A 21,028-nucleotide genomic window follows, 5' to 3' on the forward strand; every position below is an offset into this window, starting at 1 on the left:
GCTGCAATCCTGCCCCTTCAGCCTGTACTTCACCTTTGCCAGGGGGGTCATAGACCCTCTTTTGGGAGAAGACTGAGCCAAAGTAGGAATTGAGCACCTCTGCCTTTTCTTTGTCATCTGTTATCATTTTGCCATCCTTATTTAATAGCTGAACAACCATTTCTTTCCTCTGCCTTTTACTATGCACGTAGCTGAAGAAAGCCTTTTTGTTGTTTTTAGCATCCCTCGCTAACCTCAGCTCGTTCTCAGCTTTAGCCTTCCTGACACCATCCCTGCAATTCTGTGCTACCTGCCTGTACTCTTCCTTTGTTACTTGGCCTTCTTTCCACTTCCTATATGTGTCCTTTTTTGTTTTCAGGTCATCTCTAAGCTTTTTGTGAAGCCACATTGGCTTCTTCTGTTGTCTTCCACCTTTTCTTCTTGTTGGAATTGTTTGTAATTATGCCTTGAGAATTTCCTTTTTTAAAAGCTCCCACCCATCTTGGACTCCTTTTCTCGTTAGCGTCGCTTGCCATGGGACCTCACTGATCATTGTTCTGAGTTTATTAAAATCAGCTTTCCTAAAATCCAGGGTACGCATTTGACTACACTTGGCTTTTGCTTCCTTTAGAACCAAGAACTCAAGTACAACATGGTCGCTTTCCCCCAGAGTTCCTGTAACTGCTACTTTATCCACTAAGTCATCTCTGTTGGTTAGGATCAAGTCAAGGATAGCCAATCCTCTAGTTCCTTCCTCTACTTTCTGTAGGAGGAAGTTATCCGCCACACAAGTCAGGAATTTCCTGGAAGGGCCATGTTTTGCAGAATTTGTCTCCTAAATCAATCACCTTAGGTAGCTTCTAATCTTTAACATGTCCCCCCTTCTGTGCATGTTTACTCAAGAATCAAGAAATAAATCTTGCTGCCCTGCAGTGAAAGGATTGAAGGCTAAGTTTAGTAACTTGCCCTAAAGCACTCTTTCATTTTGCTGAAGCTCTCTTAAATGCTATTGTGATGTAGTTTCTCTGATGTAAAGTTGTTTCTCTTTTGTTATGTAAAGTCCCTTTATCTCCAGTAACATCTTTCAGGTTTATGGGAGCTTCTCATTGGGAGCAGGGAGAAGGAGAAGGGGGGCGGGGGTGTGTGTGGAAGCAATAAGCAAAATTGCACACATGGGGAAAAATGGGGTGGAAGCAATAACTCTGCAGCAGATTGCTGGGATGCGGTGAAATTGGGGTGGGAGACTGCTCTCAGGAGCCTTCAGATGCCTCACTGGAGAACTGGGGATTTTGGTTTCTTCAAGGAACTCTGCACACATGGGGAAATTTAGTTGCTTTCCATTCATAATGCAGTAGCAGCGGGGAGTCTGGACAGGGCTGGGAAACAAGCCTCTCGTTGGTTGAGCAGCCCCTGCCGTTCAGTTCTACCCCCCCACCCCCACCCCACTTGGAAGTATGTTCCTTTCATGCGCTGAAAACCAGATTTTAATGGTACGGTACACTTGGCTTATCTTGCTTCATGTGTCCCCCCTGGACCAAAGCTGATTCCATGAAAATCCAGATAACTCCCAACGGGCTTCTCATTTCGTTGTTGTGAAGATTCCCGCTCTCCCCCCGTCACAGTCTTCCACACAATGGTGAGATGTACTGTACTTCAGTTTCAGTTATAATGGTAATGTGCACCTATACCTATAAATTAGCAGATGCCAATGTCATGTTGTCCTCCTTTTTGTCAGTTCATATGTGGACACCCTAATGCCAGCGAATTCTCCTGGGCCATCACAGCTATTTCACCCATATAACCAGAAAAGAAATACAAATGGGACTAGTGAATTTTCTGAGGTGGGTGGGGGTGGTTAAGTATCTGGAGAACATCTGAGGAAGGAATGGAAGGAAATGGAAGGTGCAGAGGCTTGCCTGAGACATTGCACCAGATTGGACAGGGCTCCAGTTGTTCCTACTTCCATTCCACAGAATGACTCATAGCAGGTCAAGGATGACATCCTGCGGTTGCCTAGCAACCACAAAGTGGTTCTCCCAGGCCAGGCAAAAAATAAAGAAAAATAAAGAAAAATAAAAGACCCCCCCCCCCAGTTTTTGCCTGTGGGTCCAAGGTTTATAGTCAGGCTTCCATGCTCAGTGGTGTAGTTGAACATTTTGAAGTGCAGTTGCTCATCACAACAGTCCTTATAGCCACATCCCCAAGGAGAGTCCAAAAATGCAGGCAGCTGCATTGATACCTATCTTTACAACCCGCCCAGACAGCTCCAGCTATGGGGCGGTATAGAAACGTAATAAGTAATATCAACAAACCAGTTCTAGCCATTTTCCTCTCCATCAGAGCCAGTTCAATTGGAAAGCTGATGTGTCCTAATTGCCCATTCAAGACCAGGCCCCCTGAAATACTTTGCATCACCAAAGGGAACAATATATGATGCTGGGAAAATTCATTTCCCCCCAGCTACTGGGAGGATTCAGCTAAGCTCAGAGGGAACAGGGAAGTGACAGGCAGGGAAGCGTAACTGGGGTGACAGACGCCATCAGCGTCCCCACTAATAAAAAAAAGTCCCAGCGCTACGTCCCTGTGAGCCCTGATTCCACTACACCTCTGTCCAATGCCCCAAGAGGTTCTGCTCTCCAGTCAACACTCAGCAGAGACAGGGAAGGTTTATAAAGAGATTCTTTTTTATTATTAACAACACATGGAAACAAAACCTTCCAGTAGCAAAGCAAAGCATCTTATACAGACTTCTACGTGCTTCAACAAACAGGCAGAGAAGATGGAACACCCAGTGGGACTGAACCACACCAGGCAGGTATCAAAGGGGAACCTGGAATATTCAATTACAGGCCCCGTAAGATACGTTTAATATAATTGCTGACAGCAGCAGAGGTTCCCCAGCGGCTTCTTGCTCATCACTCCTTCCTGGGGCTAACACAGATGGGCTAAGCCTGAGAAGTGATCTGCAGTACTAATCGCCATCTCATTCTCACATTCATATCCTTCTTCCAGGGAACTCAGGGGTTAGCCAATGGGATGATCTGGGTGTATCTTCACAACAACCCTGTGAAGTAGGTTGGGCAGAGAGTGTGTGACAAATGACCCAGAGAGCTTCATGGCCTAGTGGGAATTTGACCCCAAGTTGCCCCGGTGCAAGTCCGACACAATGCGCTATGCCACACTGGGCCCCAATAAGTGGAGGAGGGAAAGATGCGCCTGCTATTTTGTGGCTTCTGTCGCTTGGTGAACAGGCTCACAGCTGGGGAGGGAGAGCTAGAAATGGAAGTCCTTGTCACAATCTCCACTTGCCTTCAAAACTCAGGCCTCAGTAAGTCCTGACAGGTATATCCCTATCTGCTCTACAATGATACCTGTATGAGGTCAATGCAGAGCTGTTTTAGATGGCATCCCTTGTATTCAGACGGCCCATCTTACTTCCATACTGAGAGACACATCTGGCTACAGATGTAATGTCCTCTCCTGCTCAGCTTCCCATTACAGGAATGTTGCCAACACCCTCAGACAAGAACTGGGCCCTCACAGAGGCCTAAGTGGCCCTTACAAGCTTATGGGAACTGAAAGTCCCGGCCACTTCGGCCTTCCCCTTGTTGTGATAGGAGCTGCCTTTGAGGCCAGGTTCTCTGCTCATACTGTGGACTCCTTGGCCACAGTCTGGGCTTGCTGGCAGCCATAGAGCCATTTAATGACACGGGCGTTTCGCTCAATGACAGAGACTGAGGCGGGCAGCTTCTCTTCGGCGGACAGGTCCTCTTCGTTGTGGGAGGGACCGCCATGCTCGGAAGTGGCTGACCCCGCGCTCCCTCCTAGCAGGCAGGAAGAGCCGGCTTCCCAGCTCCCTGGCTTGAACCTCTCTGCTCCCAACACCTCCACCAGGTTCCGGTCCAGGCCACAGTAGTTAAAAAAACGCTCTTTCTCTGAGAGGGGGAGAGAATAGCTCAGCCCCAGCTCTCTCTTGGAGTCTGTTGGGCCAGGGCTTGAGGAGGGAGAGATCTGGCCTGTTTCCAGCTGGGAGGTGGACTGGGGTCTCTGTTCAGAGCTGGAGCTGACTAGGATGCCTACTGAACGCACTGTTCTCGTCTCCTCCTTTTCCGCAGGCACCCAGACCATGGAGGTCTCCTCTTGCGTCGTTTGCAGCTGTCCATCTCCCAACACACCCCTGGAGGACGGGTGGCTGCTAAGCCCCTCTCTCAGCGGGCCTTGAAACAGCCGCCTCACTAGGCCATAGCCCTTGCTGTTCTCCTTGTTGACAACCAAGCAGTCCCGTTTCTGCCGGTAGATGACGAGCGAGTCTGGCCTCAGCATGCGCCGGCCACCCCCTCTCCGTGCGATGGGCGACTGCGGAGAAGGAGGCAGCTTCTTGGGCCCAAGGCCATCTTGGCCTCCTGACAAGCCTTGAGAGAAGTCACTGCGCTGGTGGAGGGTCAGCGGCCTCCTGCAGCAAGGCGAGGACTGGAGGGTGAAACAGAGCAACACAGGCTCTTGACGGCTGTTGATCACCTGCTGGGACTTGACATATTTGGCTTTGTCCGCTTCCAGCCTTTCCACGGCACTCGGGGTTCGTCCCCCGCTGCTCACCTCCAGCTGCTTGCGGAGGTAGTCTGGCCCCCGGTTGAGCAGCCCGACAGGGGAAAGTCCATCTCCTGGAAAAACAGGCCTCATTTTATACCCACCGTTCGGGTTTCAATAGCAGGATACCATGCAACTGTCTAAACCGCCTTTGGAGGGACAGTTCCGTCAAACGGGAAAAGACGCCGTGAGGTCAAAGCAATCACTAGTAGACCGAGATTGTTGCCAGAGCTTCGTCCGAAATGAGGTACTCATGAAAGATGTTATGATTTTTCCGCTCAAGGTTCTGGCTTCTCCTTCGAAATTCACAGTAGAACTGCAGCTTCCGCAGGGCTGGAAAACCGGCTTTCTATTTCATGTCAAAGTTCAGCCACGTTGGGAAGGTGAGCGAAATTCCTTTTCTGTGAGTAGAGAAGTGGTTGGGTGTCAACAGTTCAGTGGTAGCCCTGGAAGCAGAGAGGGTGGTTGATTAATAGGCCCTTCCAGCCCTATGATTCTATGATATCTATGGTAGGAAATGACTCTTGGAAGATGGGAACTGTTGGTGAATTCAGAGAAGCCGTAATAATGCCATCAGCAGTGAGGCATGTTTGTTTTCCTTCTTTTAATGAGGTGAGCAGTTTTAATGCTTTGACACACCACAGACATATGACAGATTCAGGAAATCTCCATGTTCTGACTCATTTACATTGGCCAGGACATGCCAAGTTGGACAAGTAGTTATTTGGAAGTAAATCCCACTTGGTTCAGTGAATTCATGTTGGATACACCTGCTTAGGATTATAGAGTATTTACACAGCCTTCCCCAACTCTGTGCTCCAGGTGTGTTGGACTACAACTCCCATTATCCCCAGGCAGTGGTAAGGCATGCGTTTCGCTTGCACAAGGTCCCAGATTCAATCCTTCATATTTTCAATTAAAAGAACTTGAATAGCAGGGCTCAGAGAAACACCCGCACAAAAAAGAAACAAGAAAAAAAGAGTCAGGCCTCAAAATGGTACTGAAAAATGGAGGGAAGTTGAATAAAAGAGCAAATTGCCCAACACATTTCAGTAGAACCCTTCTTCAGGGCCACAAGAATTTGAATGTCCACCAAAATGCACTGGGAAATTTACTCTTTTATTAAAGTTCTGTATATTTTTCAGTCCCATTTTGGAGCTTGCCTCTTTCTTCTTTTTCTTCCTCTTTTGTATCTGGTGCTAGTCTCTTATTTTCTTTGCTTGGAAAGACACTCCCCCCACTTCACCACCTCCCTGCCCCGCCCACACACACACACACAAGGGACAAATAGAATATAGCTTTGTCATGGCTTCCGTACGCCAGATGTCACATCAACCTGGTGGTCTGAATCCAAGTTGTATGTTGAGCAAATTAATGAATGACAACTGTGTACAGTTAGGCTCACACACGTCTGATGAGATGTAGTGAGCACAGTTTTATGGCAACTGGCCAACCATGCCTGTTAGGCAGATTGCTGGTTAATAGCTCAGAATGGTCAGCTGATGAGAGCAAATGGTTAGACTACACAGTCACCCAGAGATACAGATAATCACATCTGGGCTGAAACATCCCCCGCCCAACTCAAAGCCTAAAAGGCATCTCTGTCTAACTATAGTTATTATCTCTATTATCTCTATGCCTAGGCCTATGCTGTTGTTATAAAAATATTGTTATTTTATTTTAAATACACATTTATGGAGGGGAAAGCATTCTCATCTCTGTGTGGTAGGGCAGTACAGATGACCAAGTCTATGAGGAAAGTGTGAAGGACTCAGATACGTTTAGCTCGTAGAAGAGGTGATTGAGAGCACAACCTGATGGACTAAGCCCTTGCTGTTCAGAGCCCTGGAACTCAGAGGCTTCCGAGATTCCTATGCCCTGCCAGGTTGAAGCTGGCAGGGTGGGAGGAGTGGCGGAGGCAATCTTTGCTTCCCTGCCCTCCGATCTCCTGTATTTTCGGAGAGGGAGGAAAGCAGGCTGGAGGAGACTCTGGATAACTCATATCCTGGCCTCTCTGGTCTCCTCCCCTCCCCGCCCACTGAAACACCCCTTTCCTCCTCCTTCGAGGTCGCTTTCCTGACCTCGGAGAAGTGGCTGGTGTGGTTCTTTCTGTGCCAGCTGTGAGGAGGAGGGGTCTGAGGTTGGATCTTGGATTCCTCCTTTTGAGGTCAGAGCGCTGCCTCCAATCTTGGAGCAATTTCCTGAGCCATCTTATGGTCCCTGGAACGCTTGCCCAGGGACCATAGGATGGCTCTCTAAGAGGCAAAATAACGGCTACCTTGAAATATTTGAAAGAGTCTCACATCGAAGATGGAGCTAGTTTGTTCTCTGTTACTCCAGATAGTAGGACCCAAAGCACCAGGTTCAAGGAAGGGCATTTTGGCTAAAGATTAGGAAGAGCTTCCTGACAGTATGCGGCCTTTGACAGTGAAACAGATGCCTGTGGGGAGGTGGGCTCTCCTTGCTTAGAGGTTTTTAACCCAGTGGAGGCTGGTGGTTCCGACATCAGTGGGGCGGTGAATCCGCTCCGGGTTTCAGTCAGAACTCTAAAGGAGCTATCCAAGGCGAGCATCTTGGATAGCTCCTTTAGATTTCTGGCTGAAACCCGGAGCAGATTCACCGCCTCATTGTCATCGGAGCCACCAGCCTCCACTGTTTTAACCAGAGGCTGGATGGCCACTTAACAAGGATGCTGTAGCTGTGGATTCCCTGCTTTAGCAGAGGTTGGACTAGAGGACCGCTGAGGTCCCTTCCAACCCTATGGTTCTATGACGAGCTCACCAAGTTGTTCCATGCAAACCATGGCCAATTTTCACTTGGTCAAATGGTCACCCGGATTCAGCCAAAGTCTTGGAAGTGGGTGGTGGGGAAGGATTTAACTTCTGTCCTCCTGCATCGAAAGATCCAACATTTGAAAAACCAGGCAAAGACACCTGCCCTGCGGTGCAGGCAAGGGCCAAGAAGGCAGGCTCCAGGCAGCAGAGCTTTAAGTGGGAATGTTCACCCCAGCAAGAGGAAACTCTGCTGGGCATATTGTCAAATGGGCTCAGATTTCTGCACTGCTGAGGTTCCAAACGGAAGCCAAGCAGGAAAAAATACAGGAGCCGGCACCCTTATCTTTATGGACCCAGCCATCCCCAGAACAAAGCAAACTCCACCAGCAAAAAAGGAGCAACCCCACGACCCCCTCCAGGCGGTCAGTTGTAAGAGGGAAGCCATGGAGCCATGCCAGGGAAAGCCAAGCCTGGGGCAGGAGGAAGGAGATGATGACAGGAGGTTGGAAAAGGCACAGAGGGTGTCCTGCACTCTCTTTTCCTTCCATGCGGCTTGGAATAAATCTCAAAACCTCCTAAAGGGGTGTGTCAGTTTTGGCCTGGGCTGGACCACAGTGTCCGCTTCCTTCTCATACAGGGATGCCAAGAAATGTGGGGGATGCTTTTGAATAAAGATGGCCAGCTTTTGATCTCGGGGCCATGGGGCAGAGCGTGGAGGAAACTGGTGGGTCTAGAGGTGGGGCGGGGAAGAAAGATGCAGATCACCAGTGGAACCTGGTAGGTAGAGTCTGGCAGAATCCAACAATCCCATTGGCTGAGCTTGGCAGAGCTTGGAGTTTATTGGCTTTTCAGGTCACAGTCCTGCTAACCAGAGGCTAAGTCAATGATGCAGACTTAGTGGGCTGCTGGGATTCAAACTGGGAGCCTTTGGTTCTCTGTATGGTGCCCGATGTGCTGAGCTATCAGAACCACAACTTGAAACATTTCCCTGGCAGTGGAGGCTCTGGTCTGGATCTGCCCAGCTGGGCTGCCCATTGGGTCCTCCTGGACAGGAAGCACTATAAAAAGGCTTTCTATTTGGGCTGGGATCTTCGCTGAACAACAATGGTCTTTCTGGCTCTGTAGTGTTGCTATGCGTCCCTTGGCTCTGACAGCCTACAGCTCAGCCTTGACAGGCCATGGTCTTGAGCAGAGCCAGTATAAAAGGGTAGGCACAGTCAGGTCGACTCAGCCTTCCATCCTTCCGAGGTCGGTAAAATGAGTACCCAGCTTGCTGGGGGAAAGATAGTCACGACTGGGGAAGGCAACGGCAAACCACCCCGCTATAGTCTGCCATGAAAACGCCAGCGCAAGCGGTGTCCCTCTAGGGGTCAGCAATGACCCAGTGCTTGCACAGGAGGAACCTTTCTTGTGGGGAAGGCAACGGCAAACCAACCTGCTACAGTCTGCCATGAAAACGCCAGCGCAAGCAGCGTCCCTCTAGGAGTCAGCAATGACTCGGTGCTTGCACACAGCCAGGCACCTGCCAAGGGACCACACCCCAGCAGGGGCCCACTGACAAGGGCCCCGTGGACTTGCTCCTCCTCTCCATCATTGCAACCTGCTTGTTCGCTTGCCTCTCGCTCTGGCCCAGACCACGGTGGTGGTGATGAGAAGGAAGCAGGAGCAGCAGATGCCACGGCCTCCTTGCCCACTGCCTCTCTGCCTGTTAAGCAAGCAAGCAAGCGGTAGCAATGATGAGGAAGAGGAGGAGGAGCCAGAGCAGCTGGTGGCAATGGCAGTGAGAAGGTGGACTCACTGGGGCTGTTCACACAGCACGCTAACCCACAGTCAGTGGTTGAGTGTGGGTTGTTCTGAGCCATGGGTTGTTTGTTGAACTGTGGATTAGTGTGTTATCTGAATGCAGCCAGGGTGGCTCGTTAACCATGCAGTGTGCCTTATTTTTCTCAAACAAACCACCTTGGGAACCTGTGGCTTGTTGTTGGGTTGTTCAGGGTGGTTAACCAGCCACACTGCACGCTTAACAAGCCACCCTGGCTGCATTCAGACAACACGACAACCCCCTCTGCAAAAAAACATGCTGCATTCAAATGACTCGCTAGCCCACGATTCAACAAACAACCCACAGTTCAAAATAACCCACACTCAATCACTGACTGTGGGTTAGCGTGTTGTGTGAACAGCCCCACTGTGGTAATTGCACTGCTCTTGAGATGGTACAAATGGACTGTACCACACAGCAAACACACATGGGGCCCCTTCAACAAGTTCGGCTGGATAGACCACTGTTGTTTCTGTTCTGCTGATGGAACTTGAGTTACAGTGACCTTTTTCTGTCAGGTTACTGCCTCCCATTCCCAAAGCATTTCCCCTAGCTAATTTTAGAGGGTGTGTGCAAACCCCAAAGAATCCCTATGTATATAAAGAACAGGCCTGCAACCAAAAAGGGCTTTGAAAGGACAAGAGTCCTGCCGATTTTGCCTAGTTAACGATTCTCTGCACTCAGGAAGATCCTAAATGGAGTCGGTCACAGCAACAGACCACAGGTTTTTCAAGAATAATTTAAAAAAAAACCCTCCCTCACAATGCACTTTCTTCACTTCCCTCACCACTAGCAACTGAGCTTCGTTTCAGCTGAGAACAGAAGGGACTTGCCCTAACAAGGGGGTAGGAATGGGCAGGGCAGTAAATCAGAGAAGGACTCGATAAATCAAAGGATGGCTTGACTGTATGAGAAGGCACTAGAGTCCAAAATGGAGGTGGCGAATGCCTCCACTCCGCCCGCCCGCCCACCCACCGATCCTGCTTCCCCCACATCCCTTCAAAGAAATCACAGCTGGTTACTTTTATATTGGGAAGGGAGATAGAAATGGTTCTGCAGCAGCCACCAAATCGCTCCGGGGAAACAGTCAGAAGCCAAGAGACTGGATTCACACCAGCTTTTTGGCACTTGCGAAGCCATTTGTCTCTGGGAAATGCCACTGGTGTTTCTTTGCTAATCCAAACAAAGTTAAGAGTTCTTAACAACACACACGCACACACCACAGCTAAGCACATGGGGCCGCTTCCTACACACAAGTAATTTGTGCGTGTGGCGTAAGTACTAAGGCTTTTGCAAGGACTGTTAGGAACGCAGGGAACTGCCCTTATAGACTGACTGTTCATCTAGTCTAGTATTGCCTGTTACTTTGACTGGCAATTGCTCTCCAAGGTTTTAGGCACTCACCCTGCTCAGCACCTGATACCTGAGATAGCTTTGACTGGAGTTGCGGGGCATCAAACATGGGGTCGTCTGTATGCAAAGCAAGTGTTCTAGCCACTAAGCTGTGGTCCCTTTCCTAAAATGGTTTCTTTTTCCCCCAGAGCTACAGCTCCTCTTTCCCCTGGTTGCATGAGCTTGTCTGGGAATTGAACCCAGCACCTCTTGCACCCAAAAAGCGAGAATCCGGCCCCTGGATCATCATACCCTGTTGATCTTGGCCTTGTCGCCTCACTCTCTTCCTTTAGCCATGCCCGCGTAGCACCTTCTCATACAGTGTTGGCCCTTTCTTTAAGGGAAAGGCATGAAGCAATATTATAGAACAAGGTTACAGCTAATCACGTACAGAATGTTGTTCCCTCGCCACAGAGCAACTGCAGCTGAACCCCTGGGTCCCTTCCAGCAGTGATGGTGGAGCTTCCATGCACCATCTGTGAGCCCCAGGATGTGTCTTTTTCCAAGTTAAGCTTTGCTGGTCAAAAGCTTAGGGTGGGACCCCCACCCCACCAGTAAGCCTTATGTGGGCATGTCCTTTCTTGATTTTATCCACTCAGTTTCACCACTGGAGTGTGTGTGTGTGTGTGTGTGTGTGTGTGTGAGAGAGAGAGAGAGTGAGAGACAGACAGACAGACAGACAGACCTCTTGTGGATTTGAATAATAGTACTTGAATTATGGGGGAAATGGCAAAATCCATCCTTAGGGAGGTTGTCACAAAAGCCGAAGAACTCTTCCTCTTCCTCCCACAATTCAACCATTTTCTTCATTTTACTGCTAGTGTCTTAGAAGCACTTTTAATCAAGGGACAAGTTCCTTGTATCAGCTTGTGACATAGAACACATCAGCCTGGGTTAAATCCGTACAAAGGGCATTGCATATAGACAAAGATCCTGCCTTTAGATTCCTTCCAACTGCATGATACTATCTATATCTACTGTATCTATATACACACACAAAATAAGCATACATACTAATAGCGAACCCATTCCCAGAGTGCCAGGCCTTATGTAGCCAAAACAGTGCCATCCACGAACACAAGGGAGTTATCAGCAGCCTCAGGGGAACCTCAAAATTTGCATAAGTACAAAAATATTTGGGGGAAGGGAATGTAAAGGGGGGAGCCCACAAAAAACAGCTCAAGGAGAACTGAGCGCACTCAGGGCTTCACCACACAAGGCTAAAATCCCACACCCTCACTGGGGCTTCTATTTCCAGATTGTCTGCGGGACTACGGTTGGCTCCTTTACATAGGCTGACAGGCTGTTTTTTCCAGGCTTTGTTTCTCGGCAAGTTCTGTGTTTTGTTTTACAGCCACTTGATGGCGCTGTGGTTACAGCGAAACTGCACAATTTCACTTGGCCATTACAGCAAATTAAAGCAGATTAATATTTGTTACTGTATTATCCACAATCTTTTTTGAAGTGAGATAAATGTCAGAAAGTGCAGGAGATGCCCTGGAGGTTGACAACGTAGTGTAAAAGACCCACAAATTTCTGTGAGTGACAAATCACGAGCATGCAATAAAAGCCTCGTAGGGAAATGCTCTCAGTGGCCACAAAACACTGGCTGATGTTAAATGAGGTGGTGGAAAAACAGATGGGAGGGGGAATGGAACCCTGAACAGAAGCACTCCACGCTGCAACATTTTGATGCAGCTCTCTTGTATCAATATCTCAATGTTCCTTACATACAACAGGAGTAGGGAATAAAAACACAATTGAATTCCCCCAGCTCTCCCCCAACCTGGTACCCTCCAATAGGGTCTGGGTGGGCATCAGTTTGGGGAAAGCTAGGGTTTTCCTAGCCCCAGCTTGGCTATTATCCAACTGTCTCATTTATCCACAGTCACTACCCAACTCTTATCTCGTGTAATGTCTTCTTAGTGCAATGTAAACAGGATTGACATTAACATAAATGTTTGGTGTAATTAATGTAAATGTAATCAATGCACTCACTAATTGAAGAATGTCAAAATGTCACCCAGGATAGTCAGAGCTTCAGTCTTTTTTCTTAAAATTGTTCTGTCGTGTCAGTATCAACTCCATATTGGCCAGTGTTCGCATTTGATTTTTAAAATTCACCTTCCGTCCCCCTTTTACTGATATTAGTGCATAGAAGAAGTGGCATGCACAAGACTCATTCGAGAGTCAGGTGTGAAATGACTCCAGGTCAGACAAGCGGCACATCTGACCCTGTGTCGCCAACACAAACTGGATGCAGATCTCAAAATGTAGCTCTGACTTCACAGCTACTGCAGACAGGTTGAGCAACAGCCCAGCTACTTGAGACATCCAGATGCGTGAATAGAAGTTTAATCCTTGCACAATCATGCTTGAGCCAGCCCTGTTGCCAAGAGGAGAGGAAGCCGCAGGCCATCCCAATTGCTTAATCTCTTTTAGGAAACAGACCAGCCCTTTCCTGAATTGTATACTCCACCCTCTTGCCCCCCCCCCCACCTCTCCCTTCCTTTTCATCCTGTGCAACTTTTTTGAGTCTGCACACACTCTTGGGGCATCAGGCATCAATGGTAGGCATGGTTGGGCATCTGCCGAGTAGGAACCGATCCCAGTAGGGGCCCACTGACAGGAGCCTTCCGGAGTTGCTCCTCCTCTTCACCACTGCAACCTGCTTGTTCACCTGCCTGTCACTCTGGCCCAGACGATGGTGGTGGTGAGAAGAAGGAGCAGGAGATGCCACAGCCTACTTGCCTACTTGCCTACTGAACCTCTGCCTGTCGAGCAAGCAAGTGGTAGCAATGATGAGAGAGAGGAGGAGAAGCAAGAGCAGCTGGTGACAATGGCAGTGAGAAGATGGATTCTCAGTGAGGGAGGGGGCCATTGAGAGCGTCTTGCCCAATGGCCCTCCAAAGCCTGGAGCCAGCACTGCTCTTGGTGATATATCAGGAACAAGCATGGATGCTTCTCTGTACCAACACAGAAACGGTGGGCCCTACGAAAGAAGCCAATCCCCATGTACTGCCCCCAAGTCACACCCCTCTCCTTATCTTGGGGTACCTGACAACTTCCCATCCTCTTTTGTCTCTTCCTAAAAGATGAATGGGAAAAAATGACAATTTTCCTGTCTTAGGTACTTCATGTGCATAAATGTAAAAGGGTCGAGTTGCCTCTTATTCAGGTCAAACCAAACAAATCCTTCTGCCTAACCATGAAAAGCCAATGTCTGCTTTCCTCTGGATGCAAATAGCATCCATGCCCGCTTCCCCAGTTCAGATTGGGACTGTGGCAGGGGCAAAGGGTTAAAGTCCCCCTCCCCCCAGGGCCCAAAACTAGATCAGGCAGCTGCAGCATGTATTAACTTTTGACTACTTGCATGAATACCGTCACATCTGTTCTGGCTTTAGGTATTTATATAGCATCTCCCCTAATCGCTCAAAGCAGTTCATATATTTTACTGTGGCAGTCCTTACAACAAACCCGTAAGGTAGACTATTAGTATTGTTATCCCTCAGGCGGGGAGAAGCAGAGGATGAAACGTAATAGTGGCTTACAGGAGTGAATCTACCCAATGAAGACAGAGGTGAGGTGAGATTCGAACCAGCTACTTCCAGCCATACAGCTTCTTCTCTTAAGCATGACTACAAGGAAACTGAGCCCATAATAAAAGGAACTAGAAACACTTCAGCCAGCTTGGGATTTGAAGAACACAGGCTGATCAGATTCTAAGCCAGTACAACCAGTCACTGGAATTTAATATCTGGGTAAGGGATTCTGTTCTAAACCTCACTTTATCTAAAGAACTCAAGAGACAAGACTTGAGTTATATACCGGACACCAAAACCAGGATGCACAGAACAGGCAACTCAAGGAGTATCATAAGATTTGGAAGGGAATCCATGGACCATTCAAACCCATCTCCCTTGGCTTAAAAAAGCAAAACAAAACAGGCTATCTAAGGCAGGGGTGTGGGACCTAAGGTGCTCCAGGTGATGTTGGACTCCAAATTCCACCAGCATGGCCAGGGGGCAGGGATTATGGGAGCTGTAGTCTAACAGCATCTGGAGGGCCAGAAGTTCCCATCCCCAACCTAAGGAAGTGCTCTCTGATTGGCTTTCACTGCAGAGTTTCAGCCCAAGAACTCTCCGCTGGTCATGAATTCACCAACAGCAACACCTGGGTTCAAATACCCAGAGACTAACACCCCATGTACCAAAGTTAAGGGTCACTTCACACATTACAAGCATCTTTACACCAGCCTAAAATCCTGCATTTAAAATGGGGCTTTCTACTTCTGTTTAAAACGTGTAGGATCATGACTCCCTTTTTCACCCGCTTCCTTTCCCCCTCCCCTTTCCCCCTCCTTCTGCCCATATTTGAGTCTTCCAGTATCTTTTATTGATCTCGCTCCCTGCTTTTCCTCTTTCAAGGAGGGAACTCAAGCAGAACACAACGGGGTAATTTGATAGCTCATTATCTGCGATTATTTAAAAACGGAACAAAGGGCATTTAGTGCAGGAGACGACCTGGATGATCACTGCGTCATGTAAAGAGCCGCAAACTTCCATGAAGGAGCAACCTCAATCGCAGGATAAAACCTCCGTTTGAGAATTTACGTTTAGGCAGTGTCTCAATGGAGTAACTAGGGAGGAACCACAGACCCATAGTAAAGCATATACTTTACTTGCAGGTTCAGCCTTGGCATCTCCACTTGAAAAAAGGACCTCACAAAGCAAGGCTTGGAAAGAGGCCTCTGTCTGAGATTCTAGAGAAGGTCGAACATATGACATCACCCGGCAGCTACCCGGGTCGCAGCACACTTGCGGGGCCTGCCACTGCCACTTGCCCTGGGCACCCTTTAACAACTTCATTTTTGGTGCTCCATGTAGATGGCCATGTGTCCTTTTTTGCAGAGGACAGACCTCTCTTTGAAGGGCTGTCCTGTCCAAGTCTGATAAAGACCTGTCAGAACTGTTGTCCATCCAGTCAGCACCTGGACAGCAGGCTGAGTACTAGGCACAGAGGTCACCTGGTCAGAGTTGTCCACACTGTAGTGAGATGGACTGTATTGCTTTTTAAGTTAACATAACTATTTATAAATTTGCATCTATACATATCAATTAGCATACGCACATTTTATGCAAATTGGTGTCCTCTTGGTGATGTATTTCCTCTTTTTTGGCAAGTCATAAGTGGCCAGTCCTAGGAGGTGGCCCATTAGAGGGCTCTTTGCTGCCACCACCCTCAATACTGCAGCTAGCCTCAGAAAGAAAGAGAGAGAGAGAGAGAGAGAGAGAGAGAGAGAGATTCATATGTTCATAAGTGTACACATAACACAAGAACAGCCATGCTGGATCAGACCAAAGATCCATCTAGCCCAACATTCTGTTCACACAGTGGCCAACTAGCCACGTGTGAGAAACCCACAAGGAGGACAGGAGTGCAATAGCATCCTTCCCCAGAAACTGTAGTCATGTCACCTCTGATCCTGCAGGTAGCACACAGCCATCAGGACTAGTGGCCATTGATAGTCTCCTCCTCCATGGAATTGTCTAATCCCCTTTTAAAGCCATCCAAATTCGTGGCTATCATCACTACATCTTGTGGTAGCAAATTCCATACTCTAACTATGCACTGAATTCCTCTCAGCAATGAAGTTCATGGGATGACCCCGGGTTCTAGTGTTATGAGAGAAGGAGAAAAACCTCTCCCTATCCGTTTTCTCCACACCATACATAATTTTGCTCACCTCCATCATGTCTCCCCATACTTGCTTTTTCTCTAAGCTAAACAGTCCCAGATGTAACCTTTCCTCACAGGAGTTTAAAATGCATGTTAGGAAATAGAGATCTCAAGCAGGGCTACTCAGAGGGCTAGGACTTGCTGTAGGGCCTTGCTGGTTGCACCCTCAGTGGCAAATTTCAAACCTACACTTGCTGCCACATAATGTGTCGAATGACCCTAAAAAGAGACCCATGTCTGTCCCCACAAGGGTCAGACAGATAGCTTTCTCTAGTGGGAAAAAAAGTCCTCCTCCAGGCTACAAAACAAATCCCAAATTACCACTGAACTTTTGCCTCTTGAATCCACAGCTATAAATAAGCCCGCCTGGGGCAAGCAGTCACCCTCCTCCATGAGACACACCCTCCACAGATGGATCGTAACTACAGGGCAGCCTTGGCCAAATGGGATATCTACGTGCCGAACCCAACCACCACACTAGCCGGAGAAGACTCCTAAAAGCCACATCCCAGACTGCAGGCTGCTGCTAACAACGGGAAAGACATGCCAGCTCAGGAGAAGGTCCGCAGAGTTGGATCACAGACGAAGGGGAATGTTGCAGTGTCTGCCTGTAACAGCAGAACCAGGAAAGAGATCCCGTTGCACTTTGTAGGCTGACAAGCTTATTGCACCAGGCAGAGGCTTTTGTGGGCTAAAGCCCATTCTGTCCAATCCGAACAGCAGTCCCTTGGTCCACCTGGCCCAGTATTGTTGACACTGACTGGCAGCAGCTCTCCAGGGCAGGATTCTTTCCTAGCCCTACCTGGAGAAGCTCAGGATTGAACCAGGGACCTTCTGCATGCAAAGCAGGTGCTCTGCCGCTGAGCTATGCCCCCCTGTAAGATGTGTAAAATGCAATCTTCAAATTTATGAAGTGGGATCTAGGGTGCTCCCAGCCAGGGAGGGCCTGGCACTACCAATCAGAAAGTATTGTGCAGCTATTCTGTCTTTTCCTCCTTTATGGAGGGAGCTTCCAGACAAAGCTTTTATGGTGCCATCGCCCTGCGTCATTCATGGAATTTTACGTGGGGTCTTCTTCACCCCGTAACCCTCCCGTGTTTTCCCCACCTCTGCTTCTGTCTTTTCTTGTTCTGCAGAAAATCAGACAAGAAAGCAAAGACAGACTAGCTGTGCCATGCCTTCTCATTAGTAGCACTAGATGCCCCATGTCTGGAAACACCTGGATTTTCTGCAGCAAGGAAGAAGACGGAAGAAGCGGTGGGAAAACACAGGAGGGTTACAATTGGAAGACGAGGATGTCTGAACACCTCCCCCCTCCCCCAAATTTTTTAAATAAGGCAGGGTGATGGCACAATAAAAGCCTCAGCTGGAAGCACCCCTAGTCCACCAATGTTTATGCCAAAATACATCTGTTAAGGCTTTATAGCTGCCTCCGCCAACCTGGTACTCTCCAGATGTTTTGGCCTACAGCTCCCAACATTCCTGACCATTGGCCTTCCTGGCTGGGGCTGATGGAAGTTGTAGTCCAAAACCTCTGGAGGGCACCGGGTTGGTGAAGACTGCATTACAGTACCACAAGCCTCCTTTTTCTTTTTCTCCCAGAGTGAAAGACCTGTGGTCCATCCAAATTCAGGAGACACTTGAACGGTAAAGAGGAGGGTCCCCCTCCCCGCAGTTAACACACACAAACCTGAGCAGAAAACACCCACACCCACCACCTTGGATCTGGACGCAGCAGGAGGGGCCAGGTAGCAGGCAGCCTTCTCCAGCCTGGCGCCCTCCAGAATCGCTGGACTAGAGGCAGGTATCACTGTCCCCAGAGAGGTACTCACCTTTCTGTCCTGGCCAGAGGCATGACAACGCAGCCCTACATCCAAGCAGCAGCAACACCTCTTGCCCAGCACAAAGACTCTCAGGCAGACAAGCAAAGTGAACTCAGCACTGCCTGCAGCCCTCTGGCTGAGACAGAGAGAGAGATATATAATGCAGGCTGTCAGGGCAGGAAGACACCGACCTCCTCCTTCCTCCGCCTTAACCCCTTCTGAACTGAGCTGGCCCTGCATGCTGCCAATAACCCTTTCTGTGCCACAGCCTTTGCTATTCCCACCCCCACTCCAAAAAGCCTTCCCATAGTTCAGCTAACAGCATGAACCCTTTGCTTCCCACACCCTTTTGAGCTAGTGTAACGCAGACCCCAAAGTGGGGTCTTGTGTGTGCGTGCGTGTCGTGGGGGGTTGTTTTTGCTTTTTTGCATTTCCTGCCCTGAAGTTTGGATGGGAAACCCACCTAGTCGGTTACAAGCTGATGTAGCATAGTGCAAGCTGGGAAGCCCGTAGTTCATTTCAGCTGCGAAGACACTTAGGGTCCAGGGGCCTTTAGGCCATCCACAGTCTCCCAGCCTCAGTCCCCTTATCTGCAAGATGAAGATAATAATATCTCCCCGCTTGACAGGGCTCTTGTAAGGTGTACAGCATGATTAGGACGAGAAGTGCTTTGAACATTTCAATGCATCCTATATCACACTCCTACTATATCACACTCCATCCAATACCAAACTCAGGTGGTGAGTGCTGACGGAAATGTAGATAAAATGGGCAGGTGGGATCAACATGTGCAGGAGGAACTCCAAGACTTGCAGAAGTAAGTAAGTAAGTAAGTAAGTAAGTAAGTAAGTAAGTAAGTAAGTAACACTACAGGGGCAAAAGTAGAATGATAAATGGAGAAGAAAACTGGGGAGGATGGCATGGGATGCTCTGGGGGCAGGCATGGCTGGCAGGAACCCTGAATAGCGGCACTCCTGTCAGAAGGAGACAGAGATATAGACAGATGGTAAATACTGCAACAATTGAGATTTGATTTTAAAATGCCTGTCTTCCACTCTTGTTAAGCTCTGCCTTTAGAAAAGGCACCAGAGTTCCCTGCAACAAAGGAGCCACAATGGTGCCTTTATTATTTTGAAAATAAAATACAGTTGACCAAATCGGAACTCCTGTCACAGTCGAGGCCCCAGACCCAACACTACCCACATCACCACACTCCTGGACTAGCCAGCTGGTGTTTGTTTCCCTCTTCATTATTAAGAAGACTTGAATTAGTTTTATTGAATGGTTCTATTTGTTTATTGGTTAGTTTGTGAGGTTATGCTGTAAACCAGCCTTCCCCAACCCACTGCCCTCCAGATGTGTTGGACTCCAACTCCCATCATCCCCAGCCAGCACCAGGTTGAGGCGTTGGAGTCCAACAGATCTGGGGCGCAACAGGTTGGGGACAGCTGCTGTAAGCCGCTTTGTCAACCGCTGTTGTAAAGTGGGATCATTCAGAAATGGATAGGAAGCAGGACTGGCAGCCCCAGCCTCTCTGCCTCGTTTACTCAGAAGTCATTTCCGTGGAGTTCGATGGATATCAAGGGGAGCGAGTCCCACGGAGTTTGATGGAACTTGCTTCCAAATAAACACACCAAGGGCTTGGCGTGCCTGGCCCGTCCACTTCTTGGCCATCCATGGTCTCCAGCGTAGGTCTGGGAACAACTTTGCAAGATCTGGTCCCAGGAAAGTGAGTGGGACGGTAAGTGAGTGGGATGGGAGCAGTGGTGCTGCCAGGACAGGAGTTTGGGGCAGACGTCGAAGGCCCCACTCAGCAGAATGAGTCGGAGGGCCCCCAAAGAGGGCAGGGCTGGCTTACTCGTTTTGAAAAGAGTGAAGTAATACCCATTACCACTACAGAGGGGGGTCCTGTAACTCCATGAAGTCCAGAAGTAATACATGTTACCATCTAAAGAGTCCCCACCCTCCTAAGGTCATTAAGTCCGGAGTCTAAAATTTCCTAACTGCACCACGGACAGAAAGCGGGGAAACCGACCTTACATGACTTAGGGTGGCCAGGTGTCCTCCTTGACAGAGGACTGTCCCCTATGTGAAGATGTCCCCTATTTGAAGGACTGTCCAGTCCAAAACCTGTTTTAAGAGAAAGAAGCATAAGAAGGGAGGAAGCAGTGGGTGCTTACATGTTGCCAAAAAAGGGGAATTGCATCATCCAAAAGAGGACGCTCATTTGTGTAGCATTTGCACATGCAAATGTATATGTATAGATGCAAATTGAGACACGATTACTCCAGTACCTCTGGCTATAGTGGGGGAAATGGTGATGCTCAGTCTACTGTAGTCCAGGTGCTAAGTGTTGATGGTGAGCTTAAGAACATCAGAAGAGCCCTGCTGGATCAGACCAAGGTCCATCTAGTCTAGCATTCTGTTGCCCAGTGGCCAACCAACTGCCCACAGGAAACCTGCGAGTAGGACATGAGTGCAACAGCACCCTCCTGCCCAACTTCACAGCCCCTGCTCTGGTCTCCCTCCTTATGCTTCTTCAACTTTAATCCAGATTTGGACTGGACAGCTCATCAAATAGAGGACACCTTCAAAGAGAGGGCTGTTCTCTGCCCGCTCTCCAAAACTGAGGACTGTCCTCTGCAAAGTAGGACACCTGGCTACCTGAAAATGTGTTCTCTCACTGCTCCTTCCATCTTTTGTGAGTGCTTCCAGACTAGCTTAACCAGTCAAAAAGCACTGTGCTGCCATTCCATCTTTTCCTCTTTCATGGGTTTCTTCTTTTTTTGTGGAAAGAAAAATAAGCACGGAAGAAGTGGTAGGAAAACATGGTGGGGAGAGAAGTGGAAGACAACAAGACCTGGACCCACCATAAAATTCTGTGAATGAGGCTGGGCGATGGCACAATAAAA

At 48.7% G+C, this 21,028-nt stretch overlaps 1 protein-coding gene across 2 annotated transcripts; it reads right to left on the reverse strand.

Annotated features, from left to right (window-relative positions):
- Positions 1 to 2,641: 2,641 nt before the first annotated feature.
- Positions 2,642 to 18,250, reverse strand: FAM110D (family with sequence similarity 110 member D). Of its 2 annotated transcripts, none has more exons than XM_084815809.1 (3): positions 18,126 to 18,250; positions 15,685 to 15,807; positions 2,642 to 4,967 (listed from the first exon to the last, which is right to left on the reverse strand). In XM_084815809.1, exon 3 carries the CDS (start codon positions 4,657 to 4,659, stop codon positions 3,625 to 3,627), a length of 1,035 nt encoding a protein of 344 aa, XP_084671935.1. In that variant the 5' UTR covers positions 4,660 to 4,967; positions 15,685 to 15,807; positions 18,126 to 18,250; the 3' UTR covers positions 2,642 to 3,624. The 2 variants fall into 2 exon arrangements, with proteins under 2 accessions (XP_084671935.1, XP_084671934.1); XM_084815808.1 differs by having other exon boundaries at positions 2,642 to 5,012.
- Positions 18,251 to 21,028: the final 2,778 nt, after the last annotated feature.

Source organism: Heloderma suspectum, chromosome 10 (genome assembly GCF_057233095.1).
Source record: "Heloderma suspectum isolate Gila_16-S chromosome 10, 16-S_ref, whole genome shotgun sequence".
Taxonomy (NCBI): Eukaryota; Metazoa; Chordata; class Lepidosauria; order Squamata; family Helodermatidae; genus Heloderma; species Heloderma suspectum.